The 25,529-nt window shown below is 40.9% G+C and overlaps 1 protein-coding gene across 1 annotated transcript; it reads right to left on the bottom strand.

The window, feature by feature from the left end:
- On the bottom strand, nt 1–19,856 carry LOC116737161 (anoctamin-2-like). Its single transcript, XM_032590172.1, has 4 exons — nt 19,818–19,856; nt 19,525–19,703; nt 5,780–5,885; nt 1–4,630 (listed from the first exon to the last, which is right to left on the bottom strand). The coding sequence occupies exons 1-4, from the start codon at nt 19,854–19,856 to the stop codon at nt 4,274–4,276; spliced, it is 681 nt and encodes a 226-aa protein (XP_032446063.1). The 3' UTR covers nt 1–4,273.
- Between the last annotated feature and the right edge of the window lie 5,673 nt (nt 19,857–25,529).

Genomic DNA, 25,529 nt, shown 5'->3' with positions numbered 1-25,529 from the left:
TCCATTTAACAAATCTGTATTTAGGAATTTGTACACCAGCTTAGGTAAGGATCAACAACAGAAACTTATATAACAAATATACCTTTTATCACAATTTCCTAAAGTAAGATTTCAATACATGGAAAGATAACAGTCTGTGACTGAGTCCTGTCTGGACAGACGCATGTTGTCTTCAGTTGGAAATAAGGAACAGTTACCAAGGCGCGAGGGACAGAATCGAAGGTTTTACAGCATTTCGGCAGTTTGTGGAGTTAAGGACGACCCGCAATCACTTCCTCATCCACACTCCAACTACTTTTTCCTTCTTTCATTTGCCCTTACCTCCCTTTTAAACTCCAGTGAGGACATTTTGAGCTGGTACACTGTGGTGGTAAAAACGTCTCTCTTCTTTGTTTGTCTTCAGCTTCACTTTGAACCCCGATGAAACAAGCTGTCGCTCGGTGTTTGAGATGTCCCCGTGTTGGTTTGAGTCATTGTGAAAGCTGACATGAAGTCTAATTTACAAGTATATGTATGTTGGAGTAATCTTTAAGAGTTAACAACCATAAACTAAATGGAATGAATGGAAGCTGGTCCTTGTTTGGAAAAAGTCAACATTATCACAGCACCAGCACTTCTAGCGTAAAATCATCCAATCAACTAAAGAGTTTGACCCCCCAAAAAAGTCACTTTTATGGAGAAATGACCTGGACCATTGTTTTAGGAAGGTGATAATATTTGACTTTATTTTTTCTTTTAGAAACCCCATCTGTTTTTTTCTCTAATAGACCAAAAACATGCAGGTTAGGTTTATAGGTGATCTTAGTTAGTCTTACCTTGTGCTTTGAACAACAACGAATGCCCTTAAACTTACATTCTCAGGGATCGGGGACGTCTCAACACTCACTGACAAAAATCTTGAGCACTTGGAAGGACTGGTCTGAGTCGGACACAATTTTCAAGAGAGATTAAAGTCTCCCACAAACTCGGGCATACAGTGCGTACGCTGTGAGCCGTGCAGACTACGCTTTTGCTATTCTTCTCACATGAAATGAATTGCATGACTTGTGTCACACCAAATATATGGGCTGTCCTCAAGGCCAAAAGGGGTGCTGAACCCAGACATAATGGGCTTGACGTATGAGAGGGGATGTCGTTTCCTCTCTATTCATTTCCTAAGGAACCTGCGCGATAAGGCGTCAACCACTTGCTCTCCTCCAGCCAAGCGACCAACGAAATCCGTGCGTGTTAAATTTCAAGCTCATACACGTAGAAGAGCAAATGCGGGCTAGCATCGCGACACGAGGAAGTTGGGAAAATGTTGGCGCCGCTGAGGTTGCTATCGTGTCCCGTGTGTCGGGTTCACCCCAAATGATGGAAAGCTGTCACGTTATGTGCGGTTCGTCGCTAACCATGTGTCGAGCCCATTAGGCTGTTGCTGTATCCGTACAGCAAACCCTCTCATCCATTTGGTCCAAGATCCTAGGTATTGTAATACTCCTCTACAGGATCCAATTCAATGTATTTCCGGACCTTCATCTGGGCGTTCACGCTTGGTTGTCGATGAGCATGTTCTCCACAATAATGATCCTTTTAGATAGCAGTAGCAGTGGAAAGTTCATCTTTGTTTAAATATTGGTTATAGAGCTAATCACCTGGTCGTAAAACGAGCCTACTTCAACATAACATCGGACAATTAGCTTTAACATTACTCCATGGACAAACAGTACGGTAGGTTTCTCACGAATACTGAGTACAGCAGAACGTTTCACAGACTTTACAAAACTTAATAGAAATTGTTCAGAAAACGTCTGCTCTGTCGCAGCTTGTAGAATACCTAATCATAAAGCTTAGCAATAAAAACACTCTTGCAACGGCTCCAAAAGGCCTCGTGGACTGAACGCTGACGAGCGTCGCTGCCGTTCCGAAAAGCTTTCCCTTCACAATAGCTGCGGTATCTCTAGCGCTTACAGCTAAACTACGGCTTAGATTTCAGTTCCACTTTAACATACAACAACTATATTGTGTCATGTTTTTCTTCTCAAAACCACTGCTGTAAAAAATTTAGTTTATGGTTTGCTAGAGAACTCTTACTAAAAGCAACAGATGAACAGTGCCTTGCTAGTCTTTAAATGCCTTATGCTGTTCTACACTTGACATGTTAGAACCACCACCTTCAGAGTGCTTTAATGTGGTTTTATATGATAGACCAACACAGCGTAAGGTCATTTATGAAGTGAAAGAAATATAATATTTAAGTATAAAAAGAAAAATCACTCTCTAGATGTTGAGACACACCTTACAAGCCTTGCAGATAGATGGTTCTTTGGATAGTTTGCTGGAGACAAACTATCTATTGTCTTGTCCTTGCAGGATCATGAGGGGGTCATCTTCAGCGGTCATTGGGGCAGAAGATGGAGTCCCCCTTAGATCAGTCTGGTCATTGCTTTCCAAAGCAATTCCACTCAATTCTCATCTCCCTTCAGTGTTTCTCCGATTGAGCTCGAATTATACAGATGAATTTCACTCGGGCCAATCAGCGAACAGAAGGACTTATGGACAAAGTTGATTTTAGAACTAGATTCTGCTTCTATAGGGCTGAAGCTTGGCAAATGAGGAAGTGGCAGCGGAGGAAGTGAACGACGCATCGAGCAATTAAAGTCGGAGCGAGACGAATGTTTAAGACATTTTATTGCTGGCAAAGATGTCTTGGCATTACTCCCCACGGAGTTGTTTACAGCGCACACAATTTCCGGTAAGCTTGATCAAGCTAGAGCATTACATATATGTCACAGCCAAATGATAGCGACTGGGTAAAATGAGATCCAGTTGCTTAAAACTCCTCCAGCAAAGCTATTGTTTCCCAACAGTCGAGAGCCCAGACTCTCTGGACAAAGCGAAGTCCAGAACTAGGGGCTGGCTTTTACCAGGCGAGTTCCCAGTACATCTCAGCGCAACACAAATGCACAGAACAAGGGAACCATGGACGCCCACACTCATACCTAAGGACAATTTAGATAAACTGATTAACTGAAGAGTTATGTTTCTGGACTGTGTGAGGAAGTAGGAGTACCCGGAGAGAATCTATGCTTGAACTGCGAGAGCATGCAAACTCAATGCAGAAAAACGTCTTCTTGCTCCAAGGAAACACAACAATGTGTCCTTTTCTTTCTTCCACTTCACGATCATGAACTGCTTTGTGTTGTTCTATCACATAAGATCCTAATAGACATTCAAATTTGTGGATGCGATGTGACAAAATGTGAAAAAAAACTCGAGGGGTGCGAATTCTTGGAAGAACCTGTGAAGCGTCTCTGAAGAATCGAAGACTTTGAAGTTCACCAACGCAACATAAAGGTCATCGGTCAGAACCCTGATCCCAGGAGAACTCCACTGCTTCATTATAAAGGAATGTGGATGTAGTTTTTCTTTAATTTAGCATAAACACAGTGAGTGTAGTTCAGCTCTGTCTCATTCACAGGTGGCCGTCCTCGTGCATTATTGTCATGGTGAGTACAGCAAAAGTTCCTTATGGCTCAGAAGAGATTTTCAGCCTCACAGATCATGGAGTTCTGATACTACAGCTTAGAAGGAGGTGAACGGCACCAGAGTGTGCCATATTGGCATTTTCCCATTCCATCAGTACCTAGAGCGGGGCGGAAAGAACCAACCAGCAGCCGTCATCACCGGTCACGATCGGTTGGGTAAACCGCTTTTAAAGTTTTTTCTAATTTATAAAGAGAATTAAAAACAGTCCAGAAAATGTGGAATGTCATGAGAGCTACAAAATCTGTAAACAAAAATACACAAAGTAGGAAAATCACAGATCAGACAGCCCTAAAGTTTAAGCCACGATGTTCGTCAGTCTGTTGGTGGGTTAGTGTTTCCTATCGAAGCAGCCCGTCAGTTTGCAGTTCTTCCAGGGTCCTGATCACTTATTCGACCTAATATAGTAATTATTGCTTCTCTACGCTATGAAGCTCATGTGCCTCACTAAATAGTTTGTACGGAAAAAAATGACAACACTTTGTCAGGTGAACAGTCGTGCGAGTCGGAACAGCACACTCACACAGCCGTTCGTTCAGGGCTGACCGTTAAAGAGCCATACACTGAGGCCAGCAAGGACCAGTTTATACTTCTGCAGGAGACCTGTGATGACTTCACCACCGCACTACCGTGTCACACACACCAGGACACAAACGATACAGGTAACACACAGGAAAAGGGCCGAGTTCGTTGGCTTACAGGCCCCGTTTAAGCTTAATCCACCCCGCCCCGATCGGGACGGAACGCGTCACACCGCCGTGTGCTTTGAGTTTGCGTTTTCTTTCCTGGGCAACGAAGACATCTTGTCGCTGAACTGACTGAAGCTGGCGGCCCTGCACCTCGCCCTCGGCCCCCCTCCGTCTCCGGCCGTGGGGCCCGAGGGCAGGGTGCTGTATTTGCCCAGAACGGGGAAGGCCTGGCCCGCCGTGGGCGACTGGCTGTTGGGCTTGACGAAGAGGCTCTGGATGAGCTGGAATTTCTCCTTCTCCTCCTGCAGAAACAGATCCACCAGGAGCTTCTTTTCCCGTTTGAGCTGCTCCACGATGGTCTTGGGGACGTCTGGGATCACCCAGGCAACCATGAGGCTGAGGAACATCACCAAGTTCTGGGAGGGAGAGGGAAGCATGGGTTAACATACAGTTGAAATGAGGTATTTACATAAACTGAACCTTTTTTCCTCATTAGCTGCGTTTCCATTGCAAATGTGCGCAAGACCTTGTCAATATTCCGCTAGTGTCGAAAGACCACAATTTGCAATTGTGTCACTGTTACATAAGAAACACAATTAAAATCAAAGATGAATAAGTTTGTTCGCATGACAAGAAATGAAAAGCTGGAAGTCGTTGGCCTCATTCTCCAACCACTTCCTGTCGTTGTCTTCTTCGTGGTTTCTGCCAGCAGTAACGTCCGGTTGTTGATCATGTGACTCGTTTGATGCAAAAACAGTGTTTCCATTTCAGTTTTGCAAAGTAATCCAATTTCTATAGAAAACCCACCTCATCCTTGTGTCAAAACTTTTTAGCGAAAAATGTGAGTTCTCTTTAAAGGAAACATTGGCATGCTGGGTAAGGTCGCTCTGTTTCATTCTTAGAAGTTTTCTCTTATGGAAATTGTGTGATTTGGAATCAACAGCAGCCTTTTTATAAAACCCAGAATTGATGAAAGGATCTACAATTTCCATAGTAATTTCGCACACAGACGGTTGTTTACGGTAGGTAAGCTAATGGTGCACATCATGCTAACCGCTAACATAAGATGCTAAAGACAGTTTTATTCAACTCAATTCAATTAAAAAATACTTCATTGATCCTGAGGGAAAATTAAATGTTGTTGCATCTCAAATTAATTCAAAATTCTTCAGAGTTATTATAGATCCGTAGACATATTTACACCCTGGTGACTTGGCTCTCATACACACAGTGTGACGTCGCCTCTGCAGATGGAAAGCCAGAAAAACAATGAGTCTTAAAGTGAAATTGGAGACTGTATCTCCATCTTGAAGTCCTGTAATAGTTTGGCAGAAAAAAAGTAAGCAGCCAAATATGTGCGAAAAGCATTCTAGAGTAATAAATCCACAACATTTAGCCTAACATTTGGTCGCCACATGTTTGCGTACCAGACAACAAAAGCTGTTTACTGTCTGTCTGAGATCATTTAGTGCATACGAGCACATTGTGAGCACATTAGCTATACGTGTTCTCTGAATTATTGCTGCGTGAATGGCAGGCATTAGGGGAACACAACAAACCCATACCTGGAACAAAATGACAAAGGCCAGTCTTGCAGACAGGACGGACCAGTACTGCTTGGAGAACTGGTACGCATCAGAAGACCAGGGGGGCTCCCTGTAGTCCTTGTACCTAAAACAAGAAACACAAACAAGTAGTACCTTTGTGTTTTTAAAACCCAGAGGGAAAGTAAGGTAGTAAATAAAATGAATAGAGCAGGAAACCCCAAACAGGCCACCGTCCTGTAAGACGTCTGGGCTCTAAACGCAGCCAACTTTATTTGCATTCTTCTCTTTCGTTTTCCTTGTTGTAAAATCATCTTCACGGTGCAGGCGAAAATAAACAGTAGACGACCTGAAGCGCATGCCAAGAAAGAGCCAACGCGCTCAGAGTGAAGAAGGGGGGGAAAAAAAGGGTGGAAAGGAAAAGAAGACGTCTGACGCCGACGGAGAGAGAGAAGAAAGAAATTCAAAGTAAAATGCTGCTTATCCACTTTAAGAAGATAAGAATAGTCAAAACTTTAAATCTAGAGATTACTATCTCTAGATTTAAAGAGATAGTAATCTCTTTAAACCTCTAGTAATCTCTAGATTACTAATCTAGAGATAGTAATCTAGAGATTACTATCTCTAGATTTCTCAATGGAATGCTTTCACTTTGAACACAAACATCTATGAGTTTTATGTCACTTATCCAAACACTTATCATGAAGTATTTACATTTCATGCAATGAAAAATGATTAAACAGGAACAAAAGACAAAACAGAGTAGTCGAGTGAAAACTGTATTTATAGCTCCAACAGGCTGTTCATCAGCTGACCAAAAGTTTAAGCTCCAGTCGGTTCATCTCTGCTGAGGACACAGCAGTTCAATGAAGAGAACTTTATCAATGGCAAAGGGAAATTTAACGTTGTAATTTCAACTAGGTTACTTGGTTCAAGCTACACGATAACCGGAGTGTAGTTGGCCGGTCGGTTAGACTCATGAGAGGAAATCTGAGGGACAAATACAGACTGGGCGGAAACAGAAAACCTGTTAGTTAGCACAGGTAAGCTAACACAGGACTGCTAAAACCACATGCTGCAAGCTAGCACGTTACATCTGAAAACAGACATATTTGTGAAAAAAATAAGCCTGTTATTGGATCAGATTGGACTAGGACAGCTATAAACTAAAGGTAACGTCCTGAACACCTTCAGGACATTTGGAGCTGACGCCAAAGCTAGAGGTTTTTGAAATCTGAAATGCCGACTCATCTACTGCAAAAACACTAAATCTTACCAAGTATTTGTTTGGTCTAGTTTCTAGTGCAAATATCTTCGGAAACTTCTTTTTCTTTTTTTATTAATACTCAGGAATTATTGACTTAAAACAAGCTCCTATATCTTGCTAAAAACTTACTTCTAAGTTAGTGTTGTTGCATTTCAAGTGCACTAAGATATTTGTAGTAGAAATTGACACGAATGCTTGGTAAGATTTTGTGTTTTTGCAATGTACCAATATTTTAATAGGAGCAGCACCAAATCAGTCCCTCGGCATGATGCTACCACCACCATGCTAGATAGTTGGTACAGCATTCTTGGTTTTTACCTCAAACTGCTTGAACTAGTGACCTTGGAATTAACAGCGTTTTAGAAACAGGCACCAATAACTTTCACTAACTGATGCAAACATATAATTCTATATGTTGACTTGATTTTCTCATTGTTTTGAGAGTCGCTTATTAAAATATTTAGGTAAATGTATGTATGTGGTTAAGCCTGTTAGCTTAATTTTGAGCCTATGTGATTATCAAAAAACCCCCCAATAAATTCAAACTTGTGCAGCCAGTTCTTGTTTGTTTTTATGTTCTTTTTAATCGCCGCACTGTTATGTTTACACATTAAAATATAAAACTGTCCAAAATAAGTCGAACCAGTAATAAATCAATGTGCATAACTGACCTGAGATATGTACAAGAGCTTTCGTTAGTGAAGACGAGGGTAAAAACAATCGCAATCATAAAAACATTAAGAAAGTAAGTTTATGTATGTATGAATGATGGCTGGAGAAGTAGAAACAAAACGTCTAGACTGTGTTTTAACAAATATGTCTAAAAGTATCTGTCCTTCCCCGTGAGATGTGGAATAAAAGATGCATTTTTCCTTCCAAGGCCAACCTTGGCACAGCTCGGCTCATTGTGAACCATAAGAGAATCTTTGAGCAACGAATCGTCTCGGAGTAATCAATACACAGAGGTTTCAGTGGTTATGAAACAAAGGCTGGCATTGTAAACCCATTGCTTTCTACAGAGCAAACTGTTCAGCCAGCATTAAGTTAAATTACTGCGTTTGGGATACAAGGAGAGGCAACAAAGGAAGCAGTTAAGACCAAGAAAATCAATCACAGAGAACAAATCCAAACTGTCTCACAATCAGCCAAAAATCACTTGGAAGGATAAAAATGAAAAGCATGAAAATGCAACAGTTGATATATTGTTTGTTTACAGATAGTCAGCCAAGAGAATCAGTGAAAAATAGAATTAGAGTACTAAGTGTAATTAATCCTTTTTAGGCATTTTTTCTCTGAATAGACGTGGATTTAAGTGTAGCAGGTGGTGTGTGTCTGTGTAATGATGGAGGGGTGTGGCCTAAAGGCCCCAACATACTCGGGCGCACTTCAGTCCGCGTGGACTCGAAGCGGACGTCCGCCGGACATTGTCCGCGCAAGGATAGATTTTTATGACCGCGTACTCGGTGTCGCACATTAAACCACCCGGTGGAAACAGTGTTCACATCGAACTGGTTTTCATGTGACACCGGGCTGATAAGGTTGAGAATAGGGGTTATATGAGTTCGTGTTGTTTCAAAGTTGACATCAATATGATAACAGTCAATATAAAGTTGCCACGGGGACGTGATAGGCACGTCAGCGAAAATGCTTAACAGCAACAGGCTTTATATATTCACGCAAATATTGACATGGTGAATTATGCAGAATTATAAGAACAATTGAGTGAAATAAAGGAATTTGCACGAGAGAATTTTAGGTAATCAGTACGCTAGAGTATGAAGACCTAACCGTCCGCGGACAGTAGGCCTGAGTATGTGGGGGCTTTGAGGAGGTCAACACTCTATATTAAGGTGTGTGTAATTATTAGGCAGCTTCTTTTCTTCAGGCAAAACGAGCCAAAAGAAAGATTTAGTTGAGACTTAAGAGTCAAAAACGATCAAAAGTTTCTCTGAGGGATGTAGAACTCTTTAAATCGCTGAGTTAATTGGGGAAACTTATCGAGAAAAAAAAAAAGACACAAACAAACTGCCAAGGATTTGAGAAGAATCAAGTGTGAAGCTACCAGAAGCCATTAACATTCTAGTTCTGTCATATTCCAGAGCTGCCACCTACCTGGAATACAAGATGTTCAGAGCTCAGAGACATGACCAAGGTAAGAAGGGCTGAAACCCAACCACCACCAAACAAGACAAAAAGTATCTATAGACAGATTTAATGTCTTTTTTTTAATGATTTATTGGATGATACAATGAAAGTGACTCCTGACGGACCAGAAGAAGCAACTAAAGCCCCTTCACTATTGTCAAGGGCCACAGTAGGTGGTTAACATCCGATTCAGTCCTAACCAAGTTGGTTGTGTCTCCATTGGCAAAGTGTCCGTTACCATGAGGACGTGAATATGGGCGGGGATGTGGGCGGGACCATGAGAGAGCAGGAGCATTGGTTGGTGGCATTTTACGTGTACCCTTGGTCGACCAATTTGACGCTGGATGCGTTCTTCCGCCATAATTATTAACAAGGTCTGGATCTCGAGGAGATATCGATTTTCAGCGCGTCATCTTGTCAACTACTGCAGTCTCGTTGTGGAATCCACACGCCAATCAGTGAACGCAGTCTGCACCAATCACGCAAAAGTCTTGCGCGCGTCTCCAAGACTTTTATCACGTCTTGGAGAGGTTCCTAAAAACGTAGAAGAGCCACTCAATGTACGGAAATGTAGATGAATCTGACTGAGACTGACGGAGGAAGAGCCAGTTAGAGCCACGTCTGTGGAGAAGGGCTTTAGATGTACACACACTCGTTTACTACGAGACTGATTCATCACCGGTCTGTTGCGACCTGGCCGCAACGGACTGTTTCATACTCTCACTCTGTTCTTCTCAATAAACTTGTATAATCTATTTTTGTAACTCACTGTTTTACACTGGCAGGATTTGAATTAAATGTTAAAATGTAAAATTATGTTTCCAATCATTTTTATTGCTACTCAAGTTTCCTGTCAAGCCAAGTCAGGAAAAAAAAAAAAAAGGACTACTTTCCCTTTTAAGGATTAACGACTGTCAAACATTTCAGCTTACATCACAGAGCTCCTGCATTTCTTCTGTCATCCATCAATCACGTTTCTCAAATGTATTAAATCAAGAGCATATTCTCTCCAAAACAAACCCCAAAAAAGGTTGTGCGGCCCGACATGAAGCGCCATCAGGTTTAGACAAAGTCGCTCACGACGCAAACAATTTAAAGACTCTTTAGGCGAGAGTCGGCTGTGGTGACAGGAACACAGGAAGCGGCGGAGCTCACCAGTTAACCACGTCACATTAATGTGAGCGCTCGGATCACGGTGCAGCGTAGAGCGTCGCTCACATGTACACACCCTGCCATGCAAAAATTCCTCTGAAGATAAAACACTCTGAGTGAGGCGTCTCACTGAGGCCGACATGAAGGGGACGCAGCTAACAGAGAGGAGGATGAACACTAAGCGTGTGTGTGAGAGGGGGTGTGTGTGTGTGTCGTAGCAGGGTCTTATGATGGCTGACTCCTTCTCCTTATACAGTCATAAATGAGGAATGTTTCTTGAGACTGAGCTCCTCTCCCCTCTTTTTCTCCTTTAATCTATTCATCTTTCACTGGACAATATTTTACAGTGTTTTACTCGAAGGTCGGCTTCTAATGTGACCTGGACTTCACTTCCTGTCGTTCTCCTAGCATTTCAAGCTAATCTATCTCAACTGAATTAAAGAGGAAATGCATATGTTTCTGTTATTAAAAAAATGATAGGACTATCTGTGTGTTTTTCGCAATCACAGAGGTTTTCCACAGCAACTGGGGCGTCTCACTCCGTATTGTTTCATAAGACGAATCAGTGAGACGTTGGGTTTTGTAGTTATCTCTTTTGAACATGCTTGTTTAAAAGTTGGGTTTTTTTTTATAAAGACAGCTAACTCAAAAGGAGTGGTGGGCACCGCTAACTAAAAAGCTAGTTATGCTAATCCTGACACGCTGATCATAAATATTAGCTCCGCTAACAGTAAAGAAATACGCCAACACGGCATTTGGTGTGTGTTAAAGCTAAAGCGCTAACTTCAATTTAAATTCCATCTGCCCGAAAAAGACTACAATCAATTTAAGTTTGACGTAATTTACAAGTTCTAAAATGTCCTCAGATGTTGTATTTATGTCTATACTTTGTTCTCTGGCGCCCGTGTTTCATTTTGGACCTGCATCTTTTTTTTTTTTGTTTGAAATTCAATTGGGGGAACGAATGTGAATGTGAACAAATAGACTAACTGAGGAATTCTTGAGGAGTCAAAAAGTATCTGATGTCTTATTTTTATGATTTATTGGCTGATACAATGAAAGTGACCAGAAGAAGCAACTAAAGCCCCTCCTCTATTGTCAAGAGAAGGGGCTTTAGTCCTCAACACGCCTCAACACAGATGTTGACTTTTATTCAACTAAAAGTTCACAAAAAACGCCAGATGCTAAACAAAATAATTAGCTGTGCTATTAGCGTTTTAGCCTATTAGCGGAAGTGTCCCCGCTACCTGTGGAATGCAATGTCATTTCATAAACTACAGTGATGTGAAGAATTAGGACGCCCCACAACAGCTTAAATTATGCATCATCTGTTATATTATTTCAATCTTTCTATCTGAGATTTTTGATTTGAAAGGCTGAAGCACATTGCATAGCTAAGATCTGCAGCTCGGTTGTTGGAGCTCATCTCTTAGCTAAGTATTCAATCTGTTGCCATTGTAATGAATATTGTAAAAAAAAAAAAAAAAAAATGTGTGTCTGCTTTATGTTATTTTACAGTTCTCTCTTAGTATATGAGTTGACATACAAATTACAGAAACATTTCTTAGAATGTAAAGAATTCTTCATAAGATAAAGAAAATTACAGACAATCCTGACCATCCTTTGTATGAAATTGTCACATAATAATAAGTGTCTTCAGTCAGAGGCCTCTTCAGAACTGCTGTAGTACAGACTTCAACAGCAGATCCTTCCTGCCCACAGCCATCAGCGTCTGCAACAACTCTTTCAAGATAATTGTATAATAAGAGTAACAACATTTACTTTCCCTCTGGGATTAATAAAGTACTGTTTTGATTTGAACTGAATTGAAATGTGATTATGGTTTTTTATAATTCATGGATTAAAGGTCAAATGTGTGAATCTCATGTGGGTGTGCGGGTGTGTGTGTTCAGGAGTTACTGCTTCCAACATCGTGCCTCCTGGGATCCCAGAATGTATTTACAGACAAACAAGGGTCAAAGCATTCCCATCCCAGAAACACACACACACACGTGCACCCACACACACACACACCCTATCAGAATGCCTGGCTTCTGTCAGGGCTGATTCCGTCTCCTGATGGATGAGCATGGAGTTTTGATTTGGTATGACAGATCTGCCGTCCGCTCTCATGTCTTATTTAGAGATTTTCCAAGCAAAAAAGGAAAAGAGCAGAATTAGGACAGGAGAAAAAAAAAAACACAGGTAATGCTCCATACTGCTTTATGGTCCCATAGTTTTTAAGATCATTTTTTTCATGGCTCTATTGCCATAGTTACGTAGATGGATAATCCCGAGCTACTTAGTAATGCTGGGAACGGTCTACATTAATTGACCAGTTTTATTTTATTCAAGTAGGTTTCTGTGACCAGTGGTGGTTTTTAATGTGGGCCATACGGGCAGTCGCCCAGGATAGCAGAAAGGGGAGGGACAACCAACAACTAGAAAATAAAATATTTGCTAAGACCTGTATGGATTATTGTCGCCTTCCTAAAATAACAGACTAAGTCATTTTTGCCAAAAGTGATTTTGGAGGGGAAAAAAATCACCACCTATTTACTTTCAAAAGATATTTTAGGCAAAAAAAAAAAAAAAGTTGGTTACTTGCTTCTCACAAATTATTATTATTATTTGATAATTGCATTTTAATCAGTTTGGGGGCCTCATGAAAACTTGGTTGTTGTTTTTTCTGTTTATTTAGCAAATTTTCAAACTCAGACATTTACAAATTTCTTTCTTGAAAAAAAAAAACATTTTTTTGAGATTAACCTAAAAGCTTATGAGTTTTGTTCTAGCAATTTTCCACTTTTCAAACTCAGACGTTTCTAAGTTTTTCTTAGAAAATTTGAGAGATTCTTTTGACGGAAATGCCCTCCTCTTGTTTTTCTAACTACAATACGCTGTCGTAATTTCTGGTGCTTCTTCTGCTTCGTTTGTGTCACCTTACTTGATGCCCCATGGCGCCTATACTGAGATCCAGGTTTTGAGGCCTTGTTGATGTAAGCCTAGTTCTCTAGTGGTGATTTTCAACAATGTCGTGCTTCCTCTCTCATCTCAGCAGTGATTTGTAAAACATAAATGTAACTCTAAGTGAACACAAGGTTCAAATTGAAGGAAGTTGCATGCGAGTTTGCGGATTAATTCCAAAAGCCTTCTTACAAGTGTTTTTGTGGATAATGAAAAAGGCAGACATCCATTTTCTGCCAGTCTCAGATAATGCAAATCAGCAACAACAACAATAAAGCATGTGGTTTTAGAAAGAGGAAAACGGGTTAACATCTGACTGCTTGGGTTTTTGAACGTGAAAAAGGGGTAAATAACTCACGTCAAAATGTCACATACGCGGAAATAATTTAGCAAGTCGAGCAAAATCCAAAATCTGCGGTATGATGCCTACTGGATTCCCTCTTATTAGTTCTGCGGTAATAATTTTCTGAGCAGAGCTCATCTCTGCAGCTCATGAGATGAAGAGTAAATATTTTCGCCTGATGCACAAAGAACAGATGTCCAATAATAAACCTCCCAATAATCCTTCACAGAGCTGCTTGGCCCTCGGTTGACTTCAGGGCGATAAGAACATAAACACAGGCAGCCTGATGTCAGAGCAGCGAACTTTACACAATGATTTATAGACGTCGACGAAGCCAGAAGAAGAACCTTCATGAAGGACTTTGTATTGTGTCTGTCACCCTGTATCTGCTGGAGAAGCTTTTGTTGAAAACAGGAAGCAGTTCATAAGTAACAGCTCTATCTCAGTTGCTTGCCAAAAACACACAGTCATTTGCAAAAATTTTCTAATAGGACCCACCATGCTTTAAACCAGTGGTCCCCAACCCCTGGGCCGCGGACCGGTACCGGTCCGTGGACCAATTGGTGCCGGGCCGCGCAAGAAGTAATTAAATATTTCCGTTTTATGTATTATTTGAGTCTGGAGCATCTTTTATTTTGAAAATCCTTTAGCCGGATTCTCTCGGTTACGTCTTGCGCCAACATTGAGCCACAAGCAGCAACATGAGTAAGAAACAGATCAGATGTATTTGGAAAGTTTCTTTGTGAAGAAAAAGGCCCAGAGAAGAGACAGGAGGATGGATTTATCCCGGTAGGTGATTCCCACAGTCCAACCCCGCTCTGCATGATATGGTGACCGGCTCGTTAATGAAGCTTCAAACTGCTTCTCCACTAGAGACCAGGCGCCCTGTGCATCAGCAACACTTTGGGTGTCATTGTCTTTCATCATTCCCAGATGGGACCGTCTCGTTGCAGAGAAACAAGCTCAGGGCTCCATTAGTCGTTATCGTGAGTTAAAATTTTCATGAAAGTAAAATGTTCGTTTTTGTGGCCCATCTGTATCTTATTTTGAGGGGATGTGTAAATGTTACCATAGCGACCAGAGTCAGAGAGCGTTAGGGCAGTGGTCGAGACGAGAGGAGAGGAGTAGAGCTTGTGAGTTTTAGGTCTGGTTCACACGGCACGATTTAAGGATTGTGGGCCGATTTTCCAAACCTCTGTGACCACAGAGCCGATAAAAGTCCAACAGGTTCGATCGGTTGGTGTGTCCAGCCACACGGCAGGAGCAACACACCACAAGAACCGATTCCACTCACGAACATCCCGGTTCCTGAAGACAATCCAGTAAAAACCCCCAACATAAAATACGTGAATTTAGAGTAAACAAACACGGATGACGATGTAGAAACAGCAGTGATAGTTTGTGGATTCATTTTAAGCAAAAAAAGACGTAACAAAAAGAAAAGGCGTTTGATAAAAGACAGCGGGAGCAGCCGCTCTATTTGCTGCACTATGATTTGGAGGAGAGTTATGTTTTTTCGTAGTTAACATTTTAACTGACTAAACATAACCACTTGAATATGTCTGACTTTGAATCGGGCAAATTCAACACACCACCAAAAAACACACCACACACTGCAGGACGCTGTAAGATTGTCGTAAAGGGAAAATCGGGGCAGCAAAAAAAAAAAAAAGGCTTTAGCGGGAACACCAACATGCAGAAGCATTATCTGACGGTATCCTCCCCCTCCACCCTGGGCCGCAGCAAAATTGTCAAGTCTTGACCGGTCCGCGGTAATAAGATGGTTGGGGACCACTGCTTTAAACTATTTGTGTAGCAGTATTTTTGATACTTGACAAAACAAAACAAAAAAAAAGGGCAAAAATGCCTGTTCGTAATCCACCAAACAGAGAAATGTATTCTTTCGTTCGAGGCAGTGGGAAGCAGAACAACGTTCTTTCTGGTCAGGACGTTTCGCACTTTATGAGAACTCCAGTGTAAAACTCTTGGGAAGCCTTCAAACGTCCTACTTCATAAATCCCAGAAGATCTGTCGGACACGGCGCGCGAGAGAAAACAGAAATTTATGTCTCAAGTAACAAGCTGAAAGAACTCCTAAACACAGCTACAAGACCAAAACGATGTTTTTCTCTTTTGTGTTGGTTTTTACAGCATCTGAATGCTGTAAAATCATCGCAAAAATACTGAGGCTTGCTAACTGTTAGCCACTAGTGACATTAACTCTTAAGAGATGTCTTTGTCTAGACATTTTGTGCACTTTGGCTCTTTATTTTCTTGGTTGGGTCTACTGTTTTCAGTGGTTCTGAGATGTAGTTTTTAAGCTTTGCCTCTAATACTAGCAAAGTTTCCATATAATATTAGAACAGAAGGTGGAGGAATATTAAAATCCTTAGCTTCTTGTAAATGGAGAAGATGGGCGATGCTATCTCGGTATGCTATTGCTAAGCTAGCTCACTTGAAGATACTTGAGTACAAACTGAGCACAAAACCTTCTAAAACACAAACCACACGGCAAATGTTTGTTACGATTGTAAAATAGCTCAAAGACAGAGTGTTGATAGATGAGCTTAACTAAGTTTGTACCGTACACAGACGCACTAACAGTTTGTCAGTAATTTAGAAAGTAGCTCTAAGCTAATCAGGATGAACGTCACCTACAGATTCATTACCACCAACTAAAACTTGTAGTGAAGAATTACAAGTACAGAGCTCTCTTTAAGCTGAGCCCACACAAACACACACGGAGCGGTTAATTGGGTCTAAAATGTACACGTGCACATTTGTAATCTATTTTAACTAACTCAAATTAAGTAACTGGCTGTTTGAGTGACGCCCACGGCTTATAGAGCACTCCATGCTTAGCTCCGTGATTCAGATGACGACTTTAAGTATTCTTTTTCCAAGAAGACCTACTTCTAGTCAGGCTTCTCGTATTCACCATAATTCACATTTCTACTCCTTTATTCTTACAACATTTTTCCCTATCTTCTGTGGGAGTGCTGCAAAGGACAGTATAATTGTGAAGTTAAAGGAAAAATGATAAACAGTTCTCAACGTTATTTAGAAAAACCTTCGGCACTGAATTCAAGCCACGAGAAGCTTCTTTCTACTTTGTGCCAACCGTCACGTAAAAATCACGTAAAATGTCACGTGAAATCCCAGAATAATACAAAACGTTGGAGCTCTGACGACAACATTACTGAAGAGATGTGCGGTCCACTGATGCGGAAATGATTATTTAGTCTGTCATACTGCTGCTTTTAAATCTGATTAAAAATTGAAACGGTTCTGTCACACCGGCTATCTTTTTAAAACCACCCAGAGTGGCTACGCTCCTCCTCTGCTCTCTGCCACGCCGGTATCTTTCCATCGTACTTAATCTCTTCCTCGTTATAAAAGAAGCCTAGTTTCTTTGCCTTCTTATCTGATCATTTCATCAATGCTGTCAGCCCCCTCGCCCTTCCTTTCTACTCAGCTTGACACTACCATGCATCCATTCATTCGCCTGTCCTGTGACATATATTCATCCATACAACCACAATCACAACATCAACGTGGGACGACAAAAGGGATATAAAAAGACATTAACTCCATGGAGTTTTTGACATCAAGAGCTGGATGACTGGCTCTTGAACCAAGAAACAGCTGCTGTACACAGAGATGAACATGTTGGACACAAAAAAAACCCCTTCTTGGGACATTTGCTACCAATTTCACGCCTAATAACCGTTACAGGCGTAAAGCGTCTCGTCATACTTTTGGCGTGACGCATCAAGGCGCTCCAGCACAAAGATGGTATTCTTGCTTCGCCAACTTATGTAACTGCAGGTCGGCCTTGGCTGTCTGTGGCCGCTATCATCCGTGACCTTTCCCACTACAGTGCTTTATTTTAACATTCTAAAGGAGATTCTTGCCATTGGCACCAGCAAAAATGCGTGGGAATATACAATGGTGGACTGTATTGGCAGTCATTGACATTATTGAATTCAAAAAGCTGTACTGTTGGCAGTAAGGTGTTTTCAACCTTAAACCTTTTCTGTTTCATATGTAGAAGGTGCTTGTTACATCTGCAGTTGATTGTAAAGTTGTCGGTAGCTGAAAAGAAAACCGAGGAATCAGTGGAAAGTTGCTAGAAGTCACTTTTTAAGTCGAAGAAGCAACTATGGTGAAAACCCCCCCCCCGATAAACCCGGTGTGTATTTTCCGCAAAAGGGTCTAGACCATATTTAGATGCCAAGGCTAAACTCCATGTTTTTTGGAACTACCTGTGGTGCTGGCCAGGAATTGTGCGCAAGAGATTCGATTGGCAGCAGACTGCGTTCCTCGATTGGCTCATGGATTTACGTGATTGGATGATCTAAGGCGGCACTTATAGCTCGTTGCAACTGGACGGAGCAACTCGCAACGAACAATTATAGCGAGAGATTTTTCAGAAACTGGCCGCCCAAAGTTACAGACGCAAAATGACATCTTCAAGAGTCTCGACCACAGATCCTGTGTGCTCACGTTCCCACATTCCCGCCCCAAGTTCCTATAAGTATTCACACCCACATAGTGAGGGATACGCTGCCAGTGGAGAGGCACCCAACGTGGCTGGAACTGAATAATAAATGAGACTTAACAATGGAGAGGGGGCTTCAGCAAATTAAATTAGTAGACATTCCGGTTGAGTTTTAGAAGTTTAGGTTCCAACACTTACAGGATTATAACTGTAACTGCAGCTTTAGAAATAGTGAAGTACAGCTTCTATATAAAACACAATACACATCACATTCCAAAAATATGCGTTGTTATTTTCTCCCAAGCAGCTCACACGGCAGCATCGGGTCTGTGGCCAACACTAAGACTATTGAGAAAAGTTATGGTGGTTAAAAAAACAAACAAAAGTGTCATAATCTTGTTTTTATGGAATTGCATATTCTAATTTCCTGGAGTTCTGTTACCACAGACATTTTTAAGTCATTTTGATAACATTTCCATCCCCACCTGTTGCTGCGCACTGCTTGTCGGCTGCCTGAATGAAGGGTTGACGTTGTTCCCTCACTTTTCAGAAACCTCAATAAAACTCCAACTGATATGAGCTAAAGGAGGACAAACCACTTTCATTAAAGTGACACCGATTTAAAACTCCAGTAAACAAACTACAAAGGCTACAAAGTCATGTAAGCAGTGGTTTGCATCTAGCTGGCAGAGAAGCTAACAATGCTAATTACCAAGCTAATAGCAGATTGTTGTACTTATTTTACGTTCCAAAGAGCAGAATTGCAAATAAATAAATAAAAAGTATATTTAATGCAATAAACATTTGAAAACAAATAAATGCATGTTTATTTATTGACTTGCATCTGCAACTCAAAATTAAAGTACAATGAATAAGTGCTTTAGATAATATTTGAAATCCAGTTAAACCAGCTAGACAACTCAGCATCTGCACAAAGCTGTTCTGGACTGCAGATTATGATGATTGCCCTTTAAATACACCAGAATACACATAAATTTGCAAGATTTTCCTTGCTTTTAGTATGACTTTTAGGTTTTCTTCACAGAATGACTTGGAGGTTCCTTGTGACACATAACTGTCTCTCTGAATAAAGTCGCTTCCAAATACTAAGAAAAGGTTCCTCCCTCGACCGAAACAAGATAATTACATTTTCAACATGTCATCACATTCATTCATCCATCGTCTACTCCTCATTATTTGAGAATGGCTAATAATCATGTTATGAACTGACCTATTTCTAATATTTATTTTTGCCGAAGGTACAATACAAGTAAAGATCTTTGTCATACATGTAAAGAGTGTTTTGTTTCTGAACGGCAAACATTGTAACGACTGGGAGTATTTGATAAGACACAAGAGGCCTGAGTGTTTTTTTTGTGGTGGGATTCGTACCGGCAGACAGTGATGTCTCCTTGGTCCGAGCTGTGTGGCGCGGTGCCAGGCTTGAAATTGGAAACGTTGAAGAAGGAGAGCGTGTGGTCGATGAATCCGTGCATGGTGCCCGTCTGGCTGTACATGTACTGGTAGACGAGCCGAGGGACGAAGTCTGACGTGAAGGAGATCACAAAGGCCTAACCAGAGAAAAAAAACTGAGTCAGACTATTTCATTTTTTATGGGATTATTCCTTTAAAATCTTAAATCAATCTTGAAGTTGGCACCGGCACCCTACTGGACCCAAACATACCAATACTATCTGTAGTGATTCCTTTGCTAGTAGCTCCATTTTGACAAAATTTGTATGAAAAAAAATATAATGGAGTATGGAGGTTCTTTGTTTTGTCTGGATTGAATTTGATCTGTGGCTGGTTTTGTGCGTCAGTCATGGAAAAGGTCGAGAACTTTTAAAGTTACGATACGGACAAAGCTATCCACAACAGAGCCAATGTGAAAGTATGATAGAGACTAAAACACGTTGGTGTCCAGAAGATGTCCAAAAAGTCCTCCAGTTGAAAACATTGACTAGACATCATCTTGTCTAGACCAGCTGGGTTTCCATAACAGATCTGTGCAAAATGTTGTCAATATTCTGCTAATGTAAAAAAAAAACTCACTTTTGCAATGGCTGTGTTTCTGTTAAAAAAGAAACGCAATGAAAAATCACATATGAATAAGTTTGTTCACGTGGCAAGTCATTAAAAAACATGCCGTGTCGTCATCCTCTAGCCACTTCTGGTCGTCTTCTTTACGTTTTGCACCAGTGGCGACATTCGGTTGTTGATCACATGACTCCTGCGATGCAGTTTTGCCAAATAAACCAAAAGAAATCCACCTCATCCTAACGGAAAACTTTTATTGGAAAAATTAGAGGGGTTTTTTTTTTTTTCAAAGTTGTCGTGTTTCTATTAAATTTATTTTCGATGTCAAATCACGCAATTTTATGGTCAATGGAAGCGCAGCCACTGTCTTGTTTGAACTGGGCCACTTCAAGTGAAGGCCAGTCAACTTCTTGATGGTGGGCAGTTTCTCTTTGCCAGTCCAAAGAGGTGTTCTTGCAGCCCTCTCTAATTTATGCAATGCTCAAAGCAATAGGAAACTTAAGACACTTATTGAAGATTTATGAAGGAGAATAGTACATTTACACAACCTGGAAAAGTCTTCTGCACAAATTAGCTGCCGACAATAAAAAAGGAAACGGGCTCCAAAACTAAAACCTTCACACTTAAATAAAATTTGCTGAAGCCTAAATGGACTTTGAATGTAGACGGATGACCTGCGTTCCCTTTCCACTGCATTCCATCTCCTTGTTTTTACAGCGCTATGAAGGAGTGCAGTCCTTTCGTCCATCTCTCCACCTTATTCAAACTCCTGTCCTTTGATTTGGAACCCTTCAGAAATCTCTTCAGTATTAAAGTAAACAGAAAAGGATTTGGTTGGTTGGACAATCCCCAGCCCAAAGCTGACCTCACCAGTTTTACATTTCTGAACGCTTCAGCAGGAGAGCATCATATATTAAATGGTGACTAGCTGACTCACACTTTCAGAAGTTAGCTATTGTATGGTCCCACTTGTGAATTCCAAGGCAAATGCATTTTTCTCCAATCTGAGCTCAATATTTGGCCACAAAGTTGTTTTTTTTTATGTTTTTAGAATCCGTAAAAATCACCATCAACTAACAAATCCAAAGTCCACTAATAAAGACTTTGGATTTGTTAGTTGATGGTGATTTTTACGGATTCTAAAAACATAAAAAAAACAACTTTGTGGCCAAATATTGAGCTCAGATTGGAGAAAAAATGCATTTGCCTTGGAATTCACAAGTGGACCATACAATAGCTAACTTCTGAAAGTGTGAGTCAGCTAGTCACCATTTAATATATGATGCTCTCCTGCTGAAGCGTTCAGAAATGTAAAACTGGTGAGGTCAGCTTTGGGCTGGGGATTGTCCAACCAACCAAATCCTTTTCTGTTTACTTTATACTGAGAGATTTCTGAAGGGTTCCAAATCAAAGGACAGGAGTTTGAATAAGGTGGAGAGATGGACGAAAGGACTGCACTCCTTCATAGCGCTGTAAAAACAAGGAGATGGAATGCAGTGGAAAGGGAACGCAGGTCATCCGTCTACATTCAAAGTCCATTTAGGCTTCAGCAAATTTTATTTAAGTGTGAAGGTTTTAGTTTTGGAGCCCGTTTCCTTTTTTATTGTCGGCAGCTAATTTGTGCAGAAGACTTTTCCAGGTTGTGTAAATGTACTATTCTCCTTCATAAATCTTCAATAAGTGTCTTAAGTTTCCTATTGCTTGAGCATTGCATAAATTAGAGAGGGCTGCAAGAACACCTCTTTTGGACTGGCAAAGAAACTGCCCACCATCAAGAGTTGACTGGCCTTCACTTGAAGTGGCCCAGTTCAAACAAGACAGTGGCTGCGCTTCCATTGACCATAAAATTGCGTGATTTGACATCGAAAATAAATTTAATAGAAACACGACAACTTTGAAAAAAAAAAAAACCCCTCTATTTTTCCAATAAAAAGTTTTCCGTTAGGATGAGGTGGATTTCTTTTGGTTTATTTGGCAAAACTGCATCGCAGGAGTCATGTGATCAACAACCGAATGTCGCCACTGGTGCAAAACGTAAAGAAGACGACCAGAAGTGGCTAGAGGATGACGACACGGCATGTTTTTTAATGACTTGCCACGTGAACAAACTATTTCATATGTGATTTTTCATTGCGTTTCTTTTTTTAACAGAAACACAGCCATTGCAAAAGTGAGTTTTTTTTTTACATTAGCAGAATATTGACAACATTTTGCACAGATCTGTTATGGAAACCCATCTGGTCTAGACAAGATGATGTCTAGTCAATGTTTTCAACTGGAGGACTTTTTGGACATCTTCTGGACACCAACGTGTTTTAGTCTCTATCATACTTTCACATTGGCTCTGTTGTGGATAGCTTTGTCCGTATCGTAACTTTAAAAGTTCTCGACCTTTTCCATGACTGACGCACAAAACCAGCCACAGATCAATTCAATCCAGACAAAACAAAGAACCTCCATACTCCATTATATTTTTTTTCATACAAATTTTGTCAAAATGGAGCTACTAGCAAAGGAATCACTACAGATAGTTTGGTATGTTTGGGTCCAGTAGGGTGCCGGTGCCAACTTCAGATTGATTTAAGATTTTAAAGGAATAATCCCATAAAAATGAATAGTCTGACTCAGTTTTTTTTCTCTGGTTAGGCCTTTGTGATCTCCTTCACGTCAGACTTCGTCCCTCGGCTCGTCTACCAGTACATGTACAGCCAGACGGGCACCATGCACGGATTCATCGACCACACGCTCTCCTTCTTCAACGTTTCCAATTTCAAGCCTGGCACCGCGCCACACAGCTCGGACCAAGGAGACATCACTGTCTGCCGGTACGAATCCCACCACAAAAAAAACACTCAGGCCTCTTGTGTCTTATCAAATACTCCCAGTCGTTACAATGTTTGCCGTTCAGAAACAAAACACTCTTTACATGTATGACAAAGATCTTTACTTGTATTGTACCTTCGGCAAAAAATAAATATTAGAAATAGGTCAGTTCATAACATGATTATTAGCCATTCTCAAATAATGAGGAGTAGACGATGGATGAATGAATGTGATGACATGTTGAAAATGTAATTATCTTGTTTCGGTCGAGGGAGGAACCTTTTCTTAGTATTTGGAAGCGACTTTATTCAGAGAGACAGTTAGTGTCACAAGGAACCTCCAAGTCATTCTGTGAAGAAAACCTAAAAGTCATACTAAAAGCAAGGAAAATCTTGCAAATTTATGTGTATTCTGGTGTATTTAAAGGGCAATCATCATAATCTGCAGTCCAGAACAGCTTTGTGCAGATGCTGAGTTGTCTAGCTGGTTTAACTGGATTTCAAATATTCATCTAAAGCACTTATTCATTGTACTTTAATTTTGAGTTGCAGATGCAGTCAATAAAATAAACATGCATTTATTTAGTTTTCAAATGTTTATTGCATTAAATATACTTTTTATTTATTTATTTGCAATTCTGCTCTTTGGAACGTAAAATAAGTACAACAATCTGCTATTAGCTTGGTAATTAGCATTGTTAGCTTCTCTGCCAGCTAGATGCAACCACTGCTTACATGACTTTGTAGCCTTTGTAGTTTGTTTACTGGAGTTTTAAATCGGTGTCACTTTAATGAAAGTGGTTTGTCCTCCTTTAGCTCATATCAGTTTGAGTTTTATTGAGGTTTCTGAAAAGTGAGGGAACAACGTCAACCCTTCATTCAGGCAGCCGACAAGCATGCGCAGCAACAGGTGGGGGATGGAAATGTTATCAAAATGACTTAAAAATGTCTGTGGTAACAGAACTCCAGGAAATTAGAATATGCAATTCCATAAAAACAAGATTATGACACTTTGTTTGTTTTTTTTAACCACCATAACTTTTCTCAATAGTCTTAGTGTTGGCCACAGACCCGATGCTGCCGGTGTGAGCTGCTTGGGAGAAAATAACAACGGCATATTTTTGGAATGTGATGTGTATTGTGTTTTATATAGAAGCTGTACTTCACTATTTCTAAAGCTGCAGTTACAGTTATAATCCTGTAAGTGTTGGAACCTAAACTTCTAAAACTCAACCGGAATGTCTACTAATTTAATTTGCTGAAGCCCCCTCTCCATTGTTAAGTCTCATTTATTATTCAGTTCCAGCCACGTTGGGTGCCTCTCCACTGGCAGCGTATCCCTCACTATGTGGGTGTGAATACTTATAGGAACTTGGGCGGGAATGTGGGAACTGAGCACACAGGATCTTGTGGTCGAGACTCTTGAAGATGTCATTTTGCGTCTGTAACTTTGGGCGGCCAGTTTCTGAAAATCTCTCGCTATAATTGTTCGTTGCGAGTTGCTCCGTCCAGTTGCAACGAGCTATAAGTGCCGCCTTAGATCATCCAATCACGTAAATCCATGAGCCAATCGAGGAACGCAGTCTGCTGCCAATCGAATCTCTTGCGCACAATTCCTGGCCAGCACCACAGGTAGTTCCAAAAAATGGAGTTTAGCCTTGGCATCTAAATATGGTCTAGACCCTTTTGCGGAAAATACCACCGGGTTTATCGGGGGGGGGTTTTCACCATAGTTGCTTCTTCGACTTAAAAAGTGACTTCTAGCAACTTTCCACTGATTCCTCGGTTTTCTTTTTCAGCTACCGACAACTTTAATCAACTGCAGATGTAACAAGCACCTTCTACATATGAAACAGAAAAGGTTTAAGTTGAAAACACCTTACTGCCAACAGTACAGCTTTTTGAATTCAATAATGTCAATGACTGCCAAATACAGTCCACCATTGTATATTCCACGCATTTTTGCTGGTGCCAATGGCAAGAATCTCCTTTAGAATGTTAAAATAAAGCACTGTAGTGGGAAAGGTCACGGATGATAGCGGCCACAGACAGCCAAGGCCGACCTGCAGTACATAAGTTGGCGAAGCAAGAATACCATCTTTGTGCTGGAGCGCCTTGATGCGTCACGCCAAAAGTATGACGAGACGCTTTACGCCTGTAACGGTTATTAGGCGTGAAATTGGTAGCAAATGTCCCAAGAAGGGTTTTTTTGTGTCCAACATGTTCATCTCTGTGTACAGCAGCTGTTCTTGGTTCAAGAGCCAGTCATCCAGCTCTTGATGTCAAAAACTCCATGGAGTTAATGTCTTTTTATATCCCTTTTGTCGTCCCACGTTGATGTTGTGATTGTGGTTGTATGGATGAATAATGTCACAGGACAGGCGAATGAATGGATGCATGGTAGTGTCAAGCTGAGTAGAAAGGAAGGGCGAGGGGGCTGACAGCATTGATGAAATGATCAGATAAGAAGGCAAAGAAACTAGGCTTCTTTTATAACGAGGAAGAGATTAAGTACGATGGAAAGATACCGCGTGGCAG

This window comes from Xiphophorus hellerii, chromosome 17 (assembly GCF_003331165.1).
Source record: "Xiphophorus hellerii strain 12219 chromosome 17, Xiphophorus_hellerii-4.1, whole genome shotgun sequence".
Lineage (NCBI taxonomy): Eukaryota > Metazoa > Chordata > Actinopteri > Cyprinodontiformes > Poeciliidae > Xiphophorus > Xiphophorus hellerii.
The sequence above is the reverse complement of the archived record's forward strand: the minus strand, read 5'-3'. Positions and strand labels throughout refer to the sequence as shown.